The sequence below is a fragment of the Pollicipes pollicipes genome, unplaced genomic scaffold, assembly GCF_011947565.3.
Source record: "Pollicipes pollicipes isolate AB1234 unplaced genomic scaffold, Ppol_2.1 Scaffold_6686;HRSCAF=7923_pilon_pilon_pilon, whole genome shotgun sequence".
Taxonomy (NCBI): domain Eukaryota; kingdom Metazoa; phylum Arthropoda; class Thecostraca; order Pollicipedomorpha; family Pollicipedidae; genus Pollicipes; species Pollicipes pollicipes.
In genome coordinates this window covers 35,434,723-35,458,541 of record NW_023596921.1, presented here as the reverse complement: position 1 = coordinate 35,458,541, position 23,819 = coordinate 35,434,723, and the positions used below count along the sequence as shown (strand labels likewise).

The following is a 23,819-nucleotide window of genomic DNA, read 5'->3' as shown; positions in this document are numbered from 1 at the left end:
CAGCACGCCTGCCGTGGGACGGAACGCCGCTAATTCAGCGCCTGCCCGTGGGCACGGACGCCGTCATCAGCGCCTGCCCCTGGGCACGGACGCCGTCACTGGCACCTGCCCCGGGCGTAGACGCCGTCCTGCGCTAATCACAACGTTACGCTTTGATCGTCGATCGCGTGCGGCACCAGAAATCCTTATTAAAACAAGACGGCCATAACTCGCTACGTCCCAGCCGACCGCTTAAGTAGAAGCTTCTCGGTCGCAAACTGGCCGACCGTCCTGTCAACGGCACAAAAATAGGCTCTCAAAGGCGGGGAAACATGCGAGCGCCGCAGGGAAGCACGGGCTGGCCGACGCCGCTGGAGCCACGGGCCACGGAAGCGCGGTAGTCCGCAGCTGACGGCGCCTGGCCGGGTCGAGCGGCTCACTCCCGGCGGGTCCCTCCGCCCGCCGCTGGCCGCCGCTCGGACGTCGCAGCGGTGCCCGGCTGGGTGCCGTTCAGAGTGCAGCCAGCGCTCCTCGGTTCCGGTGTCGCGCGCACAGGTGCGCGGCGCCATAGTTGGCCGTCGCGGCGCTAGTTGGCCGTCACGTAGTTGGCGGGGTAGAGGCCGATGCGGCCGTCCTTGCGGCCCTTGCACCAGCCCTGCTCGTCCTCGTCCTCCAGCTTCTCGAACGTGTCGCCTGCCGGCCGCGCGGCGGCGTCAGTCGTGCGGCGGGGGCGCCAGGGAGGAGGACGTGTCCACCCGCGGCCGCGGCCGACGAGAGCAGCCGAGTCGTGGTCACAGGAGACGAGGCCGCACGTGCCCGGGTCCCGAGTCCCAGTATAGGTCACCGCACCCCAGGCGTCCGGGGATAACGAGCAACAAGACAACGGCATCACACGGGCCATGTGCTCTCGTTCAAGTCGGCCGAGTCGTCTGAAGCAGGCGTGTCGCCGTCCGAGACCATCGCCACAAACCACCGGCAGGGCCACGGCCGAAAAATCGCAGCGACACGACAAGACAAGCCCATTCAAACCACGAATCACACACGGCCGCGAGCTCCACGTTCCCAGCAGCAGAAGTCCACAATCGACACCACCCGCCGCCTCCCCTCTCCCCTCCGCCTCCGCCGCGGGACGCACCGGCCTTGAACGAGAGCTCGTCGGCCTCGACGCCGTCGTAGTCGTAGATGGCGCGCACCGGCACGCCCGGCTCGCCGCTGTCCACCAGGTCGGTGGCGTACTCGTCCCACTCCTCCGGGCTGGCCTCCTCGAACGCGTGGCCGTTGCTGTCAGACAGGCGGTGAACGGAGGTCAGAGCAAGGCAGGGCGTGCAGAGAGCCGGCGGGGTAGCAGTGGGGCACGGACATAGGCCGGGTCTTCACACAGACACCGATACAGGTTGTGGATTGATACATATCACCGCAAAGTAGCCACGGACGCCAGCCGAGCCCTGAAACCAAAGGGCCATCAGGGGCGCATGAAGATCCCAGACGCCGAACCGGACAAGGCCTTGCGGGCTGGCCGGACGCCGAGCGAGGCGGCGGGCGTCCCACGTCTCTGCCTCCGACGCACAGCGCCCGCACCGGTCTTCCCATCATCAGCACGTGGCGTCAGTGCATCCTGGGCTACGCGGGTGCTGGGGCACCTGGTCACCCCAATCAAGTGAAGGGAGGCATGGTCTCCGCGGAGTTCACGCGTGAAGTGACTCCGACTGAGGGACAGAATCGCTCTGTGAGCACCCACCCCTCAGCGCACAGCGCCCCCAGCAGGCTACCAGCGTGCTGGTACCGACCCGCCACCGCGCCTTCCACTGACCTCTGCTGCGAGCTCCGACTGGCGGCCGCCCCGACCGCCGTCTGGCGGCCGTCCGACGAAGCTGCGCCGCCCGTCGACCGGCCAGACGTCTTCTTGGCGTTCTTGCTCGCCGGGTTGAAGTCCTGAAACGGCGACAGGTGGGGTTGGAATGACCGCGCGGGGTCGGGGAGCCGGGATCATCGGCATAGGCGTGCAACTGGTCAGCACTGAACACGCCAAAGTACATGGCGTGGAGTGTGCAGCTCCTGATGTCATATCCATGTCCTTTACCAGAGTCACAGCGGCTTAACACTGGACTTAACCGCGACCGCGATGACCTTCAGTTTTCACCGACTGCGTACGGACTTTACGAATATTCAATTTTGAAGTAAACATTTTGTGTGAAAACTAAAATGATGGCTGCGCAACTTCTACCCAACGGACTACCAGCGGACTGCTGTACAGACGATTATGCGGATGATTTCGCTGCCTGGGTCTGAATCTGCCTCGTGTGCTTACGTACATCTAGGAGCAGGCAAATCTTATATGTCCCTCTGCAGTCATTAACTACGCACGGCCGCGTGACTGGTGATAACCACGCCGGACCTCGCATAGAGAAGTGCATGCAGCCTGCGCATGTGCAAGACAGGACGCCCGCCCCAGGTGATGCAAAGCTCGGTTATTCATAAACGACGCGAAGTTTGTCGTGTCATGTTGATTATGCTTCGACATGTCACATTTACCTACAGTGTGAACTCAAACATTTGTCCCGTCTTAAAGCTGTACTTGACCCAAAACGCACACTGCGAGGACCTCGGCACGCCCCCCTTGCCCTCTTTTTACCCGACCCGGTTCTAGCAAACAGGTTGCAGCCCGCTGCGTGTAGTGACAGGTCCCAGTTTAAAGTCAAGGCTACGACAGAGAAAACCGACGCAAACAGCGGGGCGTCTAACCCTGGTGGCGAGAGCCCACGTGGGAACCGAATCGCCAAATCACAACTCGACTCGCAGTGGGACACCTCCCCTCCGCGGGCGAGTCAGAACCTGACACAGCCCGGGCGCCGCTGGCGGTGGCGACACTCCGCCTCCCTCGGCGACTCCTGTCCATCCCGACCCCTGCGCGGACGGGGTCCCTCATCCCCGACGAGGTCCTGGTCCTGCCCCCGCCCCCGCCCGGGTCCCAGCCAGGCCGTACGGGCAGGTCGTCGCTGACGGTGCGCTGGTTGATGAGCGTGATGTTGCCGTCGGCGATTAGCCCCTTCCTGCTGCGGCCGGCGATGTCCCGGAACTCCTCGCTGTACTCCTGCAACAGCGGGCACAGGGCGGCCGTCTAACGGGGCACACGGTGGCCTGCGCCGTAAGGGGGGAGGGGGTGGGGCGGACGGCACAGTGCGGGAGTGGTGAGCGGGAGCGGCGCCGGACCGAGCGGAGGGGCGCGACCACCGGCCCAGCGCATCCCAGACTTACACGCCACGCACCGCATAGAAAGCCAGGTGCGAGCCATTAGTGAACAATAAAGAGCTGTAAACGGAAAAATGCAATCCAACGCTTGTCACGGGTCTTTAAATACATTCCTGGTTGGCGCACCAGCCTCAATCAGCAATCCCCCGAGCCTGGAGGGCGGAGCGCCGGGCCACCTCGTCCCCCTACTCTGCTGGCTCAGGGGCTGCAGCGGTGCGCCGAGCAGCCATCCGCGCTCCCAGCACGCCGACACGTGGCACCGGGCCGGGCCGGGGCGCCCGTCAGCCCACCCAGCATGCGTGCCGCCCGCCGGCGGCCGCCCACCTCGAAAGCCGGCCAGTTCATCGGCATGTTGACGCCGTGGTTGTTGCTCCACCAGCGCAGGTCCTTCTCCTTGTCGGCAGTTGGTGATGGTGTGCTCGAACTCACGGTAAATCTGCGGCAGCCTGCCGGGCGGCGCCCGCCGTCACGCATCGCGCAAACGTCGCGGTGATGAGTGACGTCACAGCAGTGAGCGCACGCACACCCCGGGTAGCGTGGTGCGTTTAAACTCTCGGTAGATCTTCGCTGGCCTGCCGGCCGCCGGCCATCACACGTCACGGTGACATCATAGTGGCAAGCGTACAGACCGCGGCTAAACTTAAGCGTTTTTTTGTGTGTGTGTGTGGGGGGGGGGGGGGCAGGTAGACGCACACGCAGATCAAGGCTGGCATGTTTCCATCAATGCCGTGCGCGCTCCGACGGGTTGGGAGACTGAAAACAGTACCGTCACAGTGCCCACGACACCGAAACCGCGGTCCGTTGTGAAACAGGGCTGAAATGTGCGCTTTATCGTCGAGAAGACTTTGTCCGTGCTAACACTGCAGCTATCTCTGCACATCTGTTCCATTTCCGATAGCTTGTCTGCAGTACCCTGTGCACGTGCACGATAAGCCGACCATGCTGACGGACAAATCCATTGATAAGGCAACGGAGGCGCCAGCTGTATTTCACCTATACGCTCTAGGCTTTCACAGGCCGAACTTCAAGTACCTTTCGCCTTATTTGGAGTCTGAGATCTATTTTCTTTCAGCGCATTTCTGAGCGTAGAAAGTAGTCCGGGTAACCGACGCGCTCCATCGTAATAATCATCCTCATACCCGCGCTATATTTTCCGGCAAAACCAGACAGACCCACCGCCGCGCCACTCGAGTGCCCCAGGCTGAGCGGCCTCCTATCAGCGGCTGGGCCTGCCCGCAGTCTCGTGCCTGCTCGTCACAGCCAACACTCTCCCCCCCCCCCCCCCACCCCCACCTACATGGCGTCCGTGGAGATGTTCAGGCACTTCTGCAAGACGAACATGGTGTCCTTGAAGAACGTGAGTCGGTCCGCCTCGCGCTCCTGGCACTTGTTGAAGACGAATGTCATGTCCTCTATGTACTTGCTGTTCTGTTCGGATATGTCGCTCAGTGCCAGCTCGTACCGGTCCTTGGCCTTGAGCACGTCCTCCTTGGCCCGCTGTACCCGGTCCGTGTGCTTCTTCAGCTGCGGTGAAGGGGCACAGGTCAGTCTGTTTCCTCAGCTGCGGCGGCGGGGGAACACAACAGCTCAAGGATGTGTGCGACAAAGAGCATCCCTCCAGGACGAACGCAAGCATGTTCAACACAGTGTTTGACACCGAGTGTGCTGCACGTGTAAACGGCAGGTTGACAGCTAATGCCCGCGTATGCACCGAACGTTCCGGAACGTTATTACATGGAAGACAGCTGACGGCGGTGCGCATCAGCTCACGCAGGCGCTCTGATGATGGAAGAAGCTGTGCAGCACACGCGCCGCAGACGCAGGTGTCCCCGGAGGTGACCAAACGGGCAGCGCGAACCGCCACACGGGGCAACGGTAACAGCGCACGGCGAACGCATCACGTCAAACAGCCGCACTCCACGTAGGACGCCGAACCGGCTGTAGACGGCTCGCCGACCGTGCTGACAGAGAACGTCTGCAGTATGAACGGCGTGGCCACACGGGTGGAGCGGACAGGCCATCGGGCTGCGAAGGGCGGCCCCAGCAGCGGACGGCCGGTGCGGCGCGCGGCGGTGGTCTGGGACGAGAGCGTCACGGCGACGGCGCTGGGATCAGGTGAAGCGCGCGCCCGACGCAGCGCCGCTCCGCGACAGCAGAGGTCGGGGAGACGCGCCAGGTCACACCAGCCGCCGACATCCGCGCAAGCCTGTGACACACCAGCCAGCGGCCAGGGAGCCGGACTCCCTTCATGTGGCTATAGGTGCGTGCTGTGATTTTTCAGTGGCTCGTATCATGTTCCTGCACACTGGGAAAGGCCATGGCATGAGAGGAATCGCCGGTGCAAGCAGGCGGACCTGTAATCGACAGAAAACATTCATCAGTTACTGAATAGAACAAAGGTGAGCGTATACCAGACAGCGCACACGACGCGCGTTTCTTCTGGTCGGTTCATCTTCAGCGCCTCACAGTGGCACGACGAGGGTAGGACCTGGGGACGGGTCGGCTGTCTGGTGCTGCGGTCGGCAGGAGGACGGCGGGATGGTGTCGGCACGTACCGCATCCGCCGACAGGCTGGCGTCGGTGGCGGCGTTCCGCTCGTGGTTCAGTGCCGTCCGCTCCGCCTTGCAGGCGGCGTGGTAGTCCGACTTGGCCTTGTTCACCTGGCGACGGCGGGGCGCAGTGAGCGCGCCCGGCGGCGCAGCGAACGTCGGCCGCCGCTCGCTGACGCACGGCACACACACACACACACGGCCGGCCCATGGCTACCTTCCTATATCCAACAACGGGCACACACACGACTTGTGCGCTGACGCCAGAGCACGCTCGCATCCCCGCCATTCCCAGCGCCGCCGTTTTGCCCGCAGCCAGCTGTGAGCCAGCTCCTCGCGTGTCTGCGGACGGCTGCGGTAGTCCCAGTCCGGATCTAACCACACCCGACACGCGGCTTCCAACGCGACCCCGGAGCGGGCATGAGTGATCGAAGGCGCTGGCGGCTCGCGGTGGGGTATGACAACGCATGTCATGACTTGGCTGCATACGGCCTTGAACGCGACCACTAATTCCAATGCGTGAAATGGCACGTTACATCAATCACAGAGAACACACTGATGGTGCGAAAAAGCAACAGCAGCCTTGGCATTGTATAACGCATTCAAGTGTTTAAATCATTTGAACAGGTCCCCTCCCAAAAGATGTGAAGTGTTACGGGCGGTGCGCGGCGCGCGATACGCGCTCTTAACAGCACCATGAACGGCGGGACAGGTACAGTATGCGCATATCGATCTTGGGACACTGCAGTCACAACCCCCCCCCCCCCCCCCCCCCCTCCCCCCACTCCGGTGGACGACCGCCGGTGGGCGGCGCGGTATCCAGCGCGTAGGCGGCGGCCGTACCGGGTCCCTCCCTCCGTCCCAGTGCGAGCGGGCGGCGGCGCCGGCGGCGGCCGGCCGGTCCGGGCCGGCCGGGGTCGGCGCACGCGGCCGTCCGGCCAGCCGGGCCCGCCTCGCCGCCGCCGCCGCCACCGCTGGAGGAATGCCGCGCCGACCGGTCGGCAGACGGGCGGACGCCGCGCCGCCGGCCACTCGCTGCGGGCGGCCGGCGGCGACGGAGGGTCCTCGCCGCTCTCACAGGACTCGCCTCTCCCCTCGGGCCACGGAACCGCGGCCGCGCGACGGACGCCGCCAGACCCTTTGGGCGCACGGTCCCGGCCAAGTGTCAACGGTCCTCAGACAGCCCAAAAGTGGGCAGAGCGGCGAACCCCGCGAGCCCGACAGCCAGCTGACGAGGCTGACGACGAACGTACTGCACACCACATTGCTCCCGGACTAGGTGGTCATACGATCTACCGCTGCAGTTTTAAATGGCACACAGCGGTCACCATAGAGCAATGCTCTCGTCGAGCACTTGCTGTCAGCACGGTGCGGTGCGGTACGGTACCGTACTGATGCGATATTGCTCCGACCGCCCGGTGGCCACATCTTCAGACGCCAGGCGCACGGGGGTCTCTTATGTGGAGCCGGTGCCCCACCCAGCTGAGCTGCTATGGCCGTCCACTGATGGGTGACGATACCAGGCAGCCGTGCTTGTAGAAAGTGAAAAAGGTCGATGCGAAAACCCACGGTTTCATTGAAAAGACGACACCCAGAGGAGGCTGAAAGGCTGAAGCTGATATGAAAGCAGCACTGTTAAGCAAATGCAGCTAGCCCGGACCAAACAACAGGAAAGAATGGGGGCACAGAAAATAGGGCGTATCCGAAAACAATACCTCAAAATGCTATGGCTAAGCTTACATCGAAAGGTATCGGACGCTTCGGCCTGGGAGTTCGGCTTCTAAAAGCGTGCGTATTCTGCACCCTGGCCGATCCCTCTCCTCTCTCCGGCCCGCACACCTCCTCCGCCCGCGTGCAGCCCGGCGCGCCCGACTCCCGGCTGATTGATACGCCCCGACCGAGTGCGGAACATCGGCCGATACGGGGGCGGGGTGGTGGCGGCGGCGCGGGGCGTCACGCGGCGCGCGTGACCGGCCGTCGGCGCCCGGTGCGCCCGGCCGTGTCTGATGCCGTCACGGCGCGTGCGGCCCGCAGCGGCACCGATCGGCGCCGCCGACACTCACCTTGTCCAGCAGCTTGGACCACGGCTTCTGCGCCTTCTTGAAGGCGTCGTCCAGGTCCTTCTTCTCCTTGAACTGCATCATGGACTGCGAAACACAGAAAGGGCCGTTCATGACCTCGAGAAGAATGAAATTAACGGACAGGTCAACTTAATACGACCGACACATCCAAAGACGCCATGATTCTAGTGCAGCACTGCGGAAACTGGGACTACTTTGATATCGAAACGAACCTCAGCAAATTTAACTCTATCGCGGGCCGGCGCCCGGCCGGCCGGCGACCCGCTCAGCCGGGTGATCGGCGCGCCGGTCGGCCGGCGCCCGGTCACGCCCCGGGCCTCGGCGGCAGCCGGCTCAGGCGCACCGCACCGCAACACACCACACGGTGACGCACTGTAGTCGTGCGGCATACGCATACGCCCCGCTCTGACCCACACACCGGGAACTGCCGACGCCCGACAGCCGGGGCACGCTTCACACCAGATCACACCACACCACACTGCAGACGCCCGACAGCCGGGGCACGCCTCACACCAGATCACACCACACCACACTGCCGACGCCCGACAGCCGGGGCACGCTTCACACCAGATCACACCACACCTCACTGCCGACGTCCGACAGCCGGGCACGCTTCACACCAGATCACACCGCACCTCGCTGCCAGCGCCCGGCAGCCGGGGCACGCTTCACACCAGATCACACCGCACCTCACTGCCGACGTCCGACAGCCGGGCACGCTTCACACCAGATCACACCGCACCTCACTGCCGACGTCCGACAGCCGGGGCACGCTTCACACCAGATCACACCACACCACACTACGCTATGCGCTTCTGCATTGGGCGTGGCTTGCAGCCAGCTCCCGCACCGGCGCACGGCATGCGGGACAGCCGAGGTCGGTCAGAAACGGGGCATAACCAGGGCGGCCGGCCCAGTTCGCCCCACCGACACGGCGACCCGGCAACACACATGCAGGTACGCCAGCATGCTCTAAGCCAGACATCTGGTGACAAGAGAACGTCTGAGGCGCAAAAACAAACAACCCCGGCAGGGGGTCGCGGCACGCTCCCCCACGTCGCCGACAGTGCGGGGTCAAGCGATGGTGTCACACTGTGGGCGTGGTCGAGGCCTGGCCCGCATACCGGAGCCTGGATGCGCCCGCCCCCGGGTCACGCCGGGTGGCCGTCTAGCGGGGAGACGCTGTCCGTGTCGCCGTCATGACGCGGAAGACGGTCGGGAAGGGCCGGCCTCGGAGCCAGCTGCGCCCAAAGCACAATCGGGTAACGGACAGCGTGCCGTACTACTGTGCCGCCCTGCCGCTCGGCACCAAGAACCAAGAACCCATCGACAGGCGGCGTGCTGCACCACTGTGCCGGCCGGTTGCACGGCACCAAAAACCGAGAGAACCCATCCAGACAACCCCGAACAGCGCAGCGCCACACGCGCCGACACTCCATCAGGATGCTACGCCACCTTGCTCCTCGTGCAGCCCCGCCAGCCTGCCGCTCTGTCGTGCTGTTTTGACGGGAGGGCGGGCCAGCGCCGGGAGCGGGGCGGCACCGGGCGGCCGGCGGCGTTCGGAGGCCGGTCCGGGCGGCGGCCAGTGACCTCCGGCGCGGCCCGGCGGCGCACTGGGACGGCGCGGCCGGCGGCAGGCGGCCGGCCCCAGCCCATCCTGCGGCGGACGCGGCCTCAGGACGTCTCAAGACGCGCCGCTCGGTCTGCGGCGCGGCGGCCTTCAGCGGCCGTCCGATGCGGCGGGCCCGAGCAGCGCGGCCGAAACCGCCGATTCCAATAAACAAGGTACGGAAGCTGTCCCGAGCATGTTATCTCGCACTAACATCTGGCAGCCCACGTCCCGTTCCCTGGCTGGATGATAACAAGACATTGCCAACATATGGTGCCTGTTGGAAGATAATAAGCCGTTACCATGAAATCGCATCCATTACAATTAAATACAATCACTCAAATATGTAGGGATACGTCTTTGGCATCACAAACCAGACGCAGTTAATAAGTTCAAAGTTTCCGGGCTGTGCGAGCAAACGTTTCAGAGCCGTCGCCAAGCTTTACCAACACCCACGTCACGTCAAACGATGCAACGCGTCCTGCACCGCACACACGCACGCATTCTCTGGCGGCGACGAGCCTCGGCCTTGAGGACTGGTTCGCAAGTCTGCCACCTCCGACAGGCCAAGCCACCTGCGGTCTTGAGCCGTCGCCTCGGGGCCCGCGCAGAGCGCGCCGCCCGGCGCGGTCCGTCGCGGTGGGTCCGATCCCGTCCGTCCGGGTGCGGCCGGACCCGGACCTGAGCCGTCCTGCGCGTCTCGGCGGCACGTGCCTGGCTTCACGCGTGCCGCCCCCTCCTCCCCCACGGCCCGTGACCAGCGGGCGCTGCCAGAACACGGCGGCGTCATCACCAGATTGCACGAGATAGGAAATCGGCGACTCCGCGTCGCTGCGGAGTCCGCCGCGAGTGCTCACGTTCCGGCGGATTGTACGCCACAGGATTAAGCGCGGTGCTCGGGGTGGCCCGGACGGAGAGGCAAGAGTTAATACACCGGTTGATTGATGACAAGTTGATGCAGTTGGTTATTCAACGTCATGGCGATCCCACGCGTAACAACGTACGTCCTCCGAGTCGCTGGCGTCCTTGTAATGGTCAAAAGGATTAAGCGCTAAAACCGGGGAGTGACGTCACTTTCCTCATACGGCCTCGCTAATCCCACAACAATCCTGACCTTGCGTTACAACATACAATGCGGCTGTCAGGACTCTCCGATTAAAGACGCACGCAAAAGTGCTGGAATAACTATTCATGCCACGCAAATGATCCACCAAAGACAAACGTAGTTTGTAGCTAAGAACACATAGTTTGATTCATGGACCAATCATATTGTAGATGAACAGTCGCACAATACCCACCCTTCTGCTTCGAGCCACACCCTGACAAGCTGACACCGTGTTGCGCGGCAATATAAAATGGATGCAATCCTACGTTTCAAAATATTCCGATGCTCTTAACGCAGTGTGCGTCCGAAATAACGACGTTCAGGTGATGAAGCGGTCAAGTGAGCAACTGATGCCACCGATCGCTACCTAATATCAACAAAACATTACCGACAGTGACACGAAAGAGCTCAGCACAAGCGGGGAGCCATGGCAAGCCCTGCGCACGCCCGCACTTTCCGCCCCCGGCGCGGCTCACACAATGGCCGTCCGGCAGCGTGCCGGCACGCGCCGGCGCCGCAGTGCCGGCGCGCTGGAGCGGTCCGGGCGCGAGCCGAGCGGCCCCGGTCACAGGCCCCCCGCCAAGGTCGAGCCGTCCGACAATGGACGACGCGTCCCGGCGCCGCCGCCGGCCGAGACTACGCGGAACCCTCTCCGCGGAGGCGACCTCGCCGACTCCGAGCACGAGGATTTTGGGGAGTGGTCCAGCCGCGGTCGCGCCCAACATCAGCTCCGACTGACGCCGGAGTTTGCCGGGATACGACTGGCCTCGATCAGCCACGCTTGGGATTTCTCCATCAGCACGCAGTGCGGACCACTGAGTTACCGGCTCTTCTCTGAAAAGCCATCCGTCACGTCCCTCAACACGGACATCGGCTCTACACAGCCCGTTAGCGCCGGCCGCAGGTTTGTGTCGGGGGGGGGGGGGGGGAGGGGCGTCCGGCCGGCCGTCATTCCCATCGCAGCTCACAGCTCCTACCGATCGCGGGGCCTCCCTGTCGGTCGCGGAGCCCCCCTGTCGGTCGCGGAGCCCCCTGTCGGCCGCGGAACCCCCTGTCGGCCGTGCCCCCCCCCTGTCGGCCGTGGGGCCCCCTGTCGGCGGCTATCGCAACGTCCGTCGCCAGATAGGTTCCACTGGCGTGACCTCCAGCCATCGAGGCCGGCCGGCGGCGGCCGCTGACAGAGCGGTGACACGGCAGCCCGTGATCTGCCACCGAGGGGAGGCAGAACAGCCCGACACGGCCGAGGTCAGGAGGGTTCAGCCAAACCACGGTCGAGTCACCTCACGTCAGCTGTCAGGTACAATATGTCACGTGCTGATCAGTACGTCATCGCATCCGCCGTCACAGCGGACAAGTCAGCGGCAGCCACACGGGGCGCGGAATCAAATGCCCAGAGATGGTATTTAACACGCGGTCACTGAGGGTCAGAGATTCAACAATTTGGCGTGTGGAATGTGGCAACTTCAAAGACGCCACAATAAGGATTACGTCCAAAAGGAACAGAAACAAGTCCAATTTTATCATTGTAAACGATCGAGAGCAAATGCTACTAAAGAAAAGCGCGCCACTACATCAGTGCTCTCTGCATTGCTATAAAGCAATGCTTTTGGCGAAAAACACCACAAAATGAGTGCTCTCCGCGTTATGCATCGCTCGCCAGTAATTTCAATATTAATTCACCCGTAATTTCAGTACTCTTTTCAGCTTCCCCTGTGTCCATGGTCCAATCCCACACCGCCAGCCCGCACTGCACCAGCCTAAGCGATTCTTGTGCTAATAGACCAACACCTCTGTATCCAAACTGAAAAATATTGCGCACATATCTGGAAGAAGTCGTCTAAAAGACGTCTTGGAGCAGCTTGGGGTTCACTCAATCCTTAGCTTACTTGTCCCTTAGCTAATTAAGAAATGTTCATACACAAAACGACCACACCCACCCAGCCACCCACCCCATCACGACGAGACAATGAAATATGGAAGCGATGCACGACGTGAATAAGTGGGATAACGAGCGGAAATTTATCACAATATCGACATATTTATCAGCTTGTGGATAGCCTTGAAGGAGGAGCACCCGATGGTTCATGTGAGCTGAAGGCAGCCTTGCGCCCGAGTCCATAGTTTTTTATACGCGTGCGGGCGATAACGGCCTTGGTTTTTTGTTTTTTTTTTTGTTCGAACGGCTGTCCCATCATAGATCGGCTGTGACAGCAGCAAAGCTGTACACCTTCCGGAGCAGGCAGGCGGCACCGAGCCACGAGACACGGTCCCTTCCACACCGCAGGCGAGCAGCGGTCTGCAGGCAGCGAGACACGAGACACGGCCCCTCCACACCGCAGGCGAGCAGCGGTCTGCAGGCAGCCGCCGCCACCGCCGCGGTCGAACCTCAGACACGCGCACAATCCGCATCGTATGGGACTAACCAGCCAGAATGATAGCATTCGGGACATACCAGGCGCGCACCAGTGGAAGTCTTACGTGTTCCGACCGAGGTCGGCGGCGTCAACCCCGGTCTGAAGCAACTCTGAGCAGCTCTGAGCGGCTCTGAAGGTCTGAAGCCTCAGCCTGGCTCAGAGGTCAGAGGAGAGGGGAGGGCAGATCGAGCGGCCCACGAGCAGTCGTGGTGGCTGCTCCTGCATCGGCTTATGTATCGCGCCGCCCACGTGGGCCAGACGGCACGGGACGCCGCCGCTCGTCTTGGTCGGCACCGAGCTTCCACTGTCTGCAGACGCCAACTGGCCGCATGACGTCACCGCCATTAGAGACGGCGGGAGCGGCACCACGCTAATGGCATGGGGCGAGGCCACACCTAGGTTGTTGTGCACTGAACGACGGGGCGCAGTACTACAGACACCGGCTAGCTGGCCCAGAAAGCCGCCAGACGAACAGGTGCTGATCTCCACCGCCCGGTCCTGAACGGCCAGCGCTGAACGGTCTCGGGGAGATGCGGACCTGACCCAGCTGTCCTCGCCGTCGGCAGCCACCGGGCACGCGCCGCGAGACCCGCCCCAACGGAGGACCGCAAATGCGCCGCCCGCACACGGGCGGGGCTTCATAAATCACTACCGGCCGGACGGCGCGGGCCCGGGCGGTGGCGCGCAGCTCAGAGATTTACGAGCTTACCAAATGGAATCGGGACCAGGACGACACGACCGACACCGGCGGCGTGTTTCCCGAACGTGAGTCCAATTCACATGGGCAGCGGGACATGCTGAGGCACTCTGCAGCCGGTCACCGGGTCAACAAACCAAGAGGACGCCCGCCAGTGCGGAGCAAAGACCAGCCCGCGAGAGGAGCGGCAGTCGCGTCATCTCCAGCCTGGACGTCTCCAGTCATCGGCCGTGTGACGCCCGGCTCTTTCGCCGACAGTCGCTGGAGCGCGATGAATCCCGGGGTGCGTCAGGTAATGCCTCAGCACTGTTGAGGCCGCGCACGACTTGGGGGAAACGGACGACAACCTCGAAGGACACCCACCTAGCCACCATCTGCTCAGGTCACGAACACCGGGCACGCGACACGTGCCTGTCGCGAGCGGGTCGCGTCCACCACGCAAGGCTCCAGTTCCGTGGGTTGGGGACGGTCAACGGAAGAGCAAGGGCTGAGATGCAGGTGAGGGTCCCAGCCTAAACTGCCGTCCAGCAGCTGCTGTCCGCTCAGATCTCTACAGACGGGATTTCGTCACTCGGCGACCGACTTTGACCGGCCGGCTGCCGACGTTGCGTCCTGCGCTGACAAACAGCGCCGCCCTCTGCCGGGCGGCGTCAGCGGCGGCGGCGGCGGCCGGACCGCACCGCCCGTCCGTCTGCCCTGTGCGGCGCAGATGCGGCCCGCTCCCGGCTAATGGAGCCACGGGAGGCCGGTGTCCGGCGGCGCGGACCGAGTGACGTCACGGACACGCACCGCTGCCGGTGCGGCGCCGGCGCCGCCGCTGGACGCGCGGCCCCAGCCGGCCGGCCGGCCGGCGGGCTGGTGAGAGACCGGCCTCTTCCAGCGCAACCGGAGACTGAGCCCGTGCGTGGACGATGAAGTCGACTAAAATGATGCACGAGTGGTGAATGCTTGAGGATGCTAAATGACGGACTCGTGCCACTGAGAACATGCGTTCTCTAACATCCCTATCCTCCCCCAGCAACACATATTACCCCGGAGACGCTGGGGCCTTTGGTGGCTTCACGCCAGAGCAAGCACGAACGTCGCCTCTATTCAGCAAGCAGCGGCATGGCACCAGCAGCATCCTGCCTCACAAATCAAGAGGACACTCCCAAACTAACTGTACACACTCAAAGCATGCACGTCATTGTGACCAGGTCGGCGTTTTCAGCCAACAAACAACTCTAATGGCCGATTTATACTTCCTGTTCTGCAAGCTGAAAGGAATCCTGCTGTTTTTTTTTTACCTGTGCAGCTCCTGCATAATGAGCTAAAACCGCAAGGAATCATTAGCTGCAGGCAGTCATTCGCGGACGGTGCGTGCCGCTGTCGGTCGCAGGCGACGACCGACGCGCAGTGTCCTCCCCGTCCCCCGCCCCCGCGCCGGGGTGCGACGGGAATAGCCCGGCTCCAGCTCCGGCTCCGGCTCTGGCCCTGACTCTGGCTCTGGCTCTGGCCCTGACTCTGGCTCTGGCTCTGGCTCTGGCTCTGGCTCTGGCTCTGGCTCTGGCTCTGGCTCCGGCTCCGGCTCCGGCTCCGGCTCCGGCTCCGGCTCTGGGTCTGCCTCTGGCTCCGGCTCCGGCTCCGGCTCCGGCTCCGGCTCCGGCTCTGGGTCTGCCTCTGGCTCCGGCTCCGGTCACCTGGTCGGCACGTGACCGCGCAACTTCTCGCCCTTCGGCCCGCAAGGCGGCGGAGCGTGCTCCCGGAGCCCTGCCGCTCTCCGACACCAGATGGAGTCCCTCTCCAGCCGAGCGAGTCAAGCTGCTGTCTGCTGTCAGAGCGCCGGCCCACGCGGGAGCTCCTGCTCCTCTCAGACACCGGATGGAGTCCCTCTCCAGCCGAGCGAGCCGAGCTGCTGTCCGCTGTCAGAGAGCCGGCGTACCAGGGAGCAGACCCCCAGCATTGGGCGACAGCTCCCTGACGGGCCCGCCGCGCTGGGCGCTCCATGTGCCACCGACACACCATCCCAGCATCTCGGTGAGGGAGGTAGGTAACCCATGCCCGCTGCCCACTGCAGGTCTGCTGCCAGTCCGGCCTACTGCACATCCCACACTCACCAGCCGCCTAATCCCGTCCGTCTGTCCTTTCCAACGCGGATCAGTTGTCCGTTAGGGCGGCTGTGCCGGTGCGGCTTCCGGTCTTGGTCGGATTCCGACCGCGGCTGGCGAGCTCCGGGCGGCGCCGGCACCTCCCCGGGGTCTCGGCGACCGATACCCCCGTGCTGACATCTCCCCGGGGTCACGGCGACCGATACCCCTAAGCTGACACCCCCCCCCCCCCCGGGGCCTCGGCGACTGATACCCCGTGCTGACACCTCCCCGGGGCCTCGACGACAGGTGTCCCCAGGCCGGCACCCCCGGGACCTCAGCGACAGGTGTCCCCAAGCTGACACCTCCCCGGGGCCTCGGCAACTGATACCCCGTGCTGACACCTCCCCGGGGCCTCGGCAACTGATACCCCGTGCTGACACCTCCCCGGGACCTCGGCGACAGGTGTCCCCAGGCTGACACCTCCCCGAGGGAGCAGCAGAACACGCGACGGCCATGTCAACACGCACGCGTCCCCAGTGTACAGCACTTCTGCTGCCGCGGAGAGTGTGAGGCTTCGGCGGTGGACGCTGCAGGCCGGCCGTCAGTCGTGACTTGTGAGGGCGCTGGCTGGGGATCACAGCGAGCGCACGGCACGGACAGCGCCGTCACTGCAGTGGACACGCGCGTGGTCCGGCCGTCCCGACCGCGGCGGCGGGCCGAGGTGTGCGCGTGACGAGAGCTGTCAGCATGCGACGCGTGACGGACGCCGACCGAGCGGTGCCGCCGGCCACCCTCACGCCCGGGCAGCGGCGGTCGGCGGCCGGACGCGCAACACGCGGTCACGGCCCGGCGGACTCGGCGGCGCAGCGACGACCCAGAAGACGGGACATGCGGCCGCGGAGAGACAGAGAGCAACAACGGAGACGGGCCGACGCCTGCGGCACGGCCGCTGGAAGTGTGGCAAAGAGGCTCAGTGCAGTGGTCCTCGCGTACCACCAGCTCGTCCTATCCGGTCCCCGCGCGACAAGCCGCGCCACATCGCCGCGAGAGCACCCATGCGAACAAAACGCTGGCCGCTGTCGACTCATGCTGGCCCGCTCCAGCCGCCCGCCGGCACGAGGCCCCGAGTCGCACGACCGCAGCGCGTGTTCTGGGGTCGTGATTAACAAACACGCGCCGGCGCGCATGTAAGAGGGCCATCAGCGATTGTCTGAGCGGCCCGAGGGCCGCCGTCGCCGCGTCGGCCGGCTGGGCTTCCGTCTCGAGGCGCTGGCCAAACACTCGGCGTCTCGCCGAGCGTCGACCTTCGGCGCGGCGCGGTCATTCGAGCAGAACCCACCGGCTGGGCAAATTACGCCAGTCCCACGGGCCGAATTACGGCGCAGGAGCGGTCTTCAGGGGGCCGCCGCCGCTGCTGCCAGCGCGCGCTGAACATACAGCGGCCGAGGGGGGTAACACGTAGCTGACCCTTCCACAGCGTGGGCCTTCTTGTACTGTAGCGTGTTTGGTGGAATATTAAAGACGTAACGACGTCTGACAGCGCTTTCAGTCACGTGTCAAATCTAGCACATTCGTCATAGTCTGACATGCTCTGGCGGCGATGAGCAGAAAAATATGCGGCGTCATGCACTCGTGACCCTGAGAATTAAACAACAAACCTGCCACGGTAGATTCACAAACATAACGTGACAAGGCATTCGACGCTTTAGTAGCCACCTTCACGCGGCACCATTGGTGGAAAACGACCGCATTTCCATCTCAATCTCAGAGGTAATCTCGCTTACTTCGAGTAAAAGCGACCTGCATCTTTCCCGCATCGCGTGCGGTAACGGCGAGCCGCCGACTGTCCACATTCTCAGGTGGCCGGGCGGCCATCACGGCTGTGGCTGGGGCGTCACCCACATGTTCCTGGTCGGATCTCCCCAATCGTCGACGGCTCGACTTGTTTGACCCGAGTTTATCTCACAGATGCCCAGCCTCATCTAACCACAGGCTCAACATTCAGAAAGCGAGCGCTGGTCACAACAAAACGCAGTGATTTGCCGAGTGGATTCACGTCGGTCGATTCGTTTCACGGAAGGCCGTGCCATTGTGCAGCACGCAGACGCTGGGATCCGTCACCTTGTGTAGATGACAGGGGATCACATGCTTGAGTGTTGGAAATTATTCACAGCGAACTAGCCATCGAACGGTTGGCACTGCACACTTAAGTTTCCACGCAGGACCAACGAGCATAGAAATACCGCGAACATTCCGGATTAAGGCAGCTTTTATCAATTGCTTCAAGACAAAAGTGTTCGCTCCGCATATCATGTGTTCGCAGGCGCTTCCTGCGTCGCGCAGCTGCATCAAATGGTGGCAATAGATTAAATACCACAACTTGATCAAAAGGGCACACTGAGTTCTGAGTGACAATGAACATAGCCAATGTCGAACTTTGTCGAGCTTTTCCATCATGCAAAGGGGTTCTGAAAGAATACTGGGATCATGAGTCAGGTCTTTTGTCAGGCCTGGAATAAGCACCCTATGTCTATGTTTGATGCCTTGCTGAAACAATACTAGGAGGCTGCGACTACCGAAGCTTACACATTAATCAGTGACGGTAAAGTGATCGGTTTTCGAATCAGGCTCAGCGTGCTCGCGCCTGCCTTGCAACAAGCATGCTTCGGCGACGTCCCACATAAAAGCCATGTTACGCATACAGAGGCGTGTCATTCACCTCGCTACCGCTACCGATCATCTATCAACCAAGCCGGCGGTGTCGACAGCCATGATAAGCCGCAGCGCAGAGGGGGGGGGGGGGGGGGGGCAGCGCAGTGGTGCACGTACTGGTGCTGCACTGTAGACAGCGCAGGTACCGTGGGTACCGTCACAGCGAGGTTGGCGTGGTCACAGGGGGGGGGGGGGGGGGGCTGAGTGAACATGTTTCTTGTCAGGTTTTTAAAGCACGTTTCTACGTGTTCCAATTTAAGATGCCACTTTATGTTGCGTTATCCCCCAGCTCCCACCTCTGCCCGTCCTGCCGCAGTTCGCCCCTCAGCCTCAGGGACGTGGTTACACTCATGGGCCTGGCTACCACCGACGCCACAGCACGCCGAGCGAAAACACAACGCGGCTTTAGTTAGTGAGTACCGCCGCTGCCACGGCCTCCACAGAGCCAGACGGCTCGCCAGCGTGTCCAGTGCTCGAGATCCCGGCTTCACCGCCCGGCAGATCGCAAACGCAACGCTGCGGACAGGCAGCACACGACAGAGGCACAGAGGCCTACCGTAAAACACTACGGACAGGCAGCACACGGCAGAGGCACAGAGCCTACCGTAAAACACTACGGACAGGCAGCACACGGCAGAGGCACAGAGCCTACCGTAAAACACCGCCTGGCGCCTCGCAGCAGCCTGTCGGCGACAGCGCCCCGGGCACCGACCACGTTAATCACGTGACCCAACGAGCTCGCGAGCTGGGAGGGGAATGGGGGAGAGAGAGGTGATACGAACTCTACTGATGGGACCGGGACCCACTCTTGACCCAACAGTCCCTTTATCTTGATCGGAATGTTATATTCGATGAAATGAAAGACATTCATATAAACACGATTTTTTAAAGAAGTATTCTTCGAATGGTTGGCGCCGATGGCATTCGACTGGGACCGCTTGAGAAGCAGAGAACGTCAGTGCCCGAAGCCGACCACTCCGGAGTTATGCCGTTCCAGGTCATCGGATAATGCTGCCTCCAGTCTCGTGCCAGACAGCATCACGCCGGGTTATACGTGCTGGGCATGCCATGCTGCGACACGGTCGTCTCACGACAGCTTCACCCGTTCAGCCAGTTGCCAGCTGACCCTGTTACTGCGGGCGGCCGGCGAATGCCCCCGTTCTGGGACTGGTGCGCAGAGCCGCTGGGGTACGAGTCCTGCATCTGTCCAGTCCCTAGCAAGCGGTGAAACCTCGGTCACTGCTTGTCTCGGAGCCAAGAGGTTGGCTTTTGTTTCACACGCTCCAACCAGTCACCAGCAGTGAGTCCCCTGACGAGCTTCGCTCTCCGGCCAGCTGGGACACCTGCTCGAGGCACCAGCCCGACGGGCCGCGGGGCAGCAGTGAATGTCTGTCAGCGGGGGAGACCGCGTCACGCGGCGAGCCCGGTGGCCGTGAGGCTCCGGCCCCGCCCGAGGACTCCGCGCACCCAAGAGTCTCCGCTACCCAGACCCGCCCGCACAGGGAGCTCTCTTCATGCTGTGTAGAACGGACGACGGGACTCCCGCCGGAAGGGGGAGGGGTGACCCAAGCCCGCTCATGGCTGATGCATGCAGCTTGCCCCGCATAACCACGCAGTTCCAGGTGTGCATGACAAACGGCGAATGAGGGAGGAGGGGCGGTCGCGTGGAATCGCAGTCTCACTACAGGAGTCAACACCATGTGTAGAGACGCGCGAGGAAACACCCCCTCTAGGTCCGCGCTACGTCGCGTAGACGTGCCTGATAAAAAACGTCATCTCCGGCGACTGAGAGGTCAACACCGCGTGCACCGGAGCGCTCGCACCTGGGCGTGGCACATACCACATGCCCGAGGGCACATCTTGGACCAGGAGCGACCTTGCGGGTCGAGGTCAAGACGGGGGATCAGCTAGCCCCTATATAAAGCGGCACGTATATGGCCCGTATCGGCGCCGAGCGGGACCGGGTGCCGCGGGGCGGGGCGGGGCGGGGCGGCGCTAGGCGAGACGGGGAAGGGCGGGGCGGGGCAGAGTGCGGCGGGGGGTGGGAGTGGGGAGGGCGGCACTATCTGGAGCGCGATACCCGCCGTCACGGCCGAGACACTCGGGCTCGTTGACGCCTGTGCACACACACGAGCGGGCGCGATAGCCGGCCGGAGACGGCGACACACCGCTCATCGCCGCTGCAGCGCGTTAGCTGCGGCCCGGCCAGGGCCACGGCGATAGGCACGGCCGGGGCCGACGGAATGTGTGCTCTATTTAAAGTTCGCTCCCTGCACTATCTACGCTATCTAGCTTATGCGCTAACACGCACTCGGGTGGGGGTGGGGCCAGATTGACACTCCGAAAGTGTTTTTCCAGAATGATTGCCGAACAGCGCGGCGTAGCCGCGTCAAACTATACACATACGTAGAGAATTGAAAAGCGGATCTTTTCATGTGCAAATGGATGCTCTTTGTAAAATCGCTGACGTATGGCAGGCCTTCGTTACCAGCGTAAGGAATTACCGGGGTATCGTGCAATGTGATGCAACAACGGAGTGTTAGATGAAGCCATACATATCTGATAGTTTCGCAGGCAATAAATCAATTCAATTTAGAATTACATCCCATCCAATTGACCCAGGGTCAGACATGAAGATCAGAACGAGATCACAACTAACCTGCTTTTTTACTCGTGAGCTTAGTGTTATAAGGCAGTTTCTGGTGCTCATTTCGAATTGTTAATGACAGGGACCGCAACAGACTTTTCCACGTACTTCTTACAGACCAAGGTATGTCACTTACCTAAAATGACCTAGGTCAAAATCTTGATTTTATGAATATACCCCTAGCGTAATCCCGGGCGCCAATTCGAATGACGAAATCGGTACAATCTCGTAGGTATTTGGTCACCTTGACCTTGTAAAGGTCAAACAAGATCACTGACCTCATGGACTTTTGCTTAGAAAAGGCATCTAGCTGCACGGTGGTTGCATGAGGAGCTCTGGGCACTTAAGACACCAATCTGGACTTTGACCCTGTTTGGTCTTACTTGACCTCAAAATCCCGATCGAGGAATTTCAAATTTTGAAACAAGTGAGTTCGCGTGCAGTTCAAGCTACACTGCGGATTTGGTGTTTCTAGCTATCTTAGTTTTAGAGATCTCAGGGGAGTCAAATTGGCCCCTACCGGAGCGAATGGAATTCAGCCGGCCACCCGGGCGCTACGGAACACAGGAGGGCGGGGCAGATCCAGCTGGGCCGTGCTGTCCGGCGCTCCGCGGCCCAGCCGTGCGGAGGCGGGGGGCTCGCTGTGCGGACCCGGCTCCGGTCCGTCCCAGCTCGCCGGAACAGGTTCCATCCGGCGCGCACCTCGCTCCAGACTGAAGGCACGCCCTCCTGTCAGCACGTCCGCCGGGTGCCGAGCGTGGCTCGCTTCTGAACGCCGTCCGGTGTCCGACACCGGCCATACACAGCAGGGACACGGCCGGGTGGCTCCCAGCCGACCTCGGCCTCCGCTCCGGGAGGCCGGAGGGGGGGGGGGGGGGGACTGTCGCAAGAGCGGACTGCCGAGCACACTCGCCGGCATCCCCTCCGCCACAGCGCTATCCCTGTGCGTCCGGCCCGCCCGGCCTCAAGCCCCACGCGACGTCACGCCACGGCGCACGCACAGCGCGGCCGCTCACCTTGTGGAAGTTCTCCTTCTGCCACTGCCGGATGCGCGAGTGCACCTCGTTCATCAGGTTGTCGCGCACCTTGAGGTGCAGCTCGCAGCGCCGCTCGGCCTCGACGAGCGACGCCTTCCAGGCGGCCTCGGCGGTGCCGTACTCGGGACCTGTCGGCCAGGCAAGGGCACCGTCATCGAAGGAGAGGGGCTCTCGTGATCCGAGATCACAATCAAACTGAGCCATCTCTCAAGCTGTTCTCTTCTTACTGCAAACGAATGCGTGTGGAATTGCTGCCAGCCGACGGCAATGTGCATGTTTAGAGGTGACGTCTGCAGTCATCGCTCGCCCATGTGCCAGGACAGCTTGTTCACGCTGCGCACGCGGGCATGTACTTACACTGCAAACACTGATCCGCATGAGGACATTCCACAACGGCAGCCACTGACCTTTTTCGATGAGATCGTTCCACCTTTTGCTCCAGGCCTTCAGGCTCTTGGCATAGGACTTCTCGATCTCGGACCGCTCGAGCACCAGCTTCATCAGGTCGTCACAGAGCTTGTGACCATCCTCTGTGCGCTTGGTGGTGCGCTTGTAGTTGCCGGGCTCCCAGAAGGAGTCGGAGCTCGGAGCCAGAGCATTGTCATCGCTGTGCAGTGACATGATGGCAGGTGGCACAAATGGTCACTCTGCCTCAGGTCCGTGCCAGAGGAGTGAGTGAGTGCCAGGGGGTGACCAGGCCACTGGGTGGTCCACCTGGGTGAAGTCTGTCAGCTGGTGCCAGGGGTGCGACACCTGCCCTCACACTGTGGAGCAGAGGCACAGGCTGGGTCAGCTCTGTTGCAGCATGGTAGTCGTGGGCACAGAATGAGGTTGGAGAGGTGGACTCTGAGTGCATACTTGGTGGGCGTGTTTATGATGCATCTGCCGAAGTACTCTAGAATTTAAGGGATTCAGAGGTGTTGAATGCACAGTTTTTTATCTAGAATTTGACTGTATTAATGCTGCACACATTTGAAATGAGCTCCAGAAAATCTTCAGAAGTACACCCTTCTTGAAAACACACATTGTAACACTGGGTACTCAGCAAACATACTACCATTCCTAGAGTGATCCAACACATGGCTTCCATCCCATCTGCACTCAAAAAGTTCCCTATGAATATGACAATGCATAGCAGCTGCATCATTGTTCCAACCAGCACCAATAGTGAACAGTCATCCAACATGCTTCTTGCAAGCATGAAGCTGAAATCTTAGTTTCACCAGCTATTATTTGTCCTTTTTTGAAATTATTCATAAATTTCACTCCCAATTTTGGAATGACCAACATCATTTGTAAACATGTTTAAATCTATGATAGTGGGCATAACAAATTATTAGTCATACTTATAGCAAGAACACCAACAATGCATAGCTCACACTAAATCAGTGGAAACGCATTTTTGACACATCACAACCTGCATTTCCACCTGAATGTGCTCAATGCCAGGACCCACGCGAGCACCCAAACAGCCGTAATGTACAGCTCCCAGCATATAATGGCCCACTTCCACGTCCCTTCTGAATAGTAAGCAGCGTCAACACAGGTATTCGAACTCACCACGACTACAGGCTCAAGGGCCGAGCGTTGTTTACACCCTCACAGCGTACCCCTCGTCACGAACGGCCCTCCCGGCCACGCAGCACAGCCCCGTCCCCTGCCTTCGAATGC

General features: G+C 61.8%; 1 protein-coding gene across 1 annotated transcript; it reads right to left on the bottom strand.

The window, feature by feature from the left end:
* Positions 1-446: 446 nt before the first annotated feature.
* LOC119107454 (protein kinase C and casein kinase substrate in neurons protein 2-like) lies at positions 447-23,819 on the bottom strand. Its single transcript, XM_037230898.1, is given in 12 exon segments — positions 447-672; positions 1,115-1,260; positions 1,790-1,911; positions 2,963-3,070; positions 3,553-3,630; positions 3,632-3,674; positions 4,526-4,752; positions 5,784-5,888; positions 7,841-7,924; positions 22,128-22,276; positions 22,556-22,912; positions 23,709-23,819. Coding segments are annotated over 11 exon segments (1,383 nt in total). The 5' UTR covers positions 22,770-22,912; positions 23,709-23,819; the 3' UTR covers positions 447-565.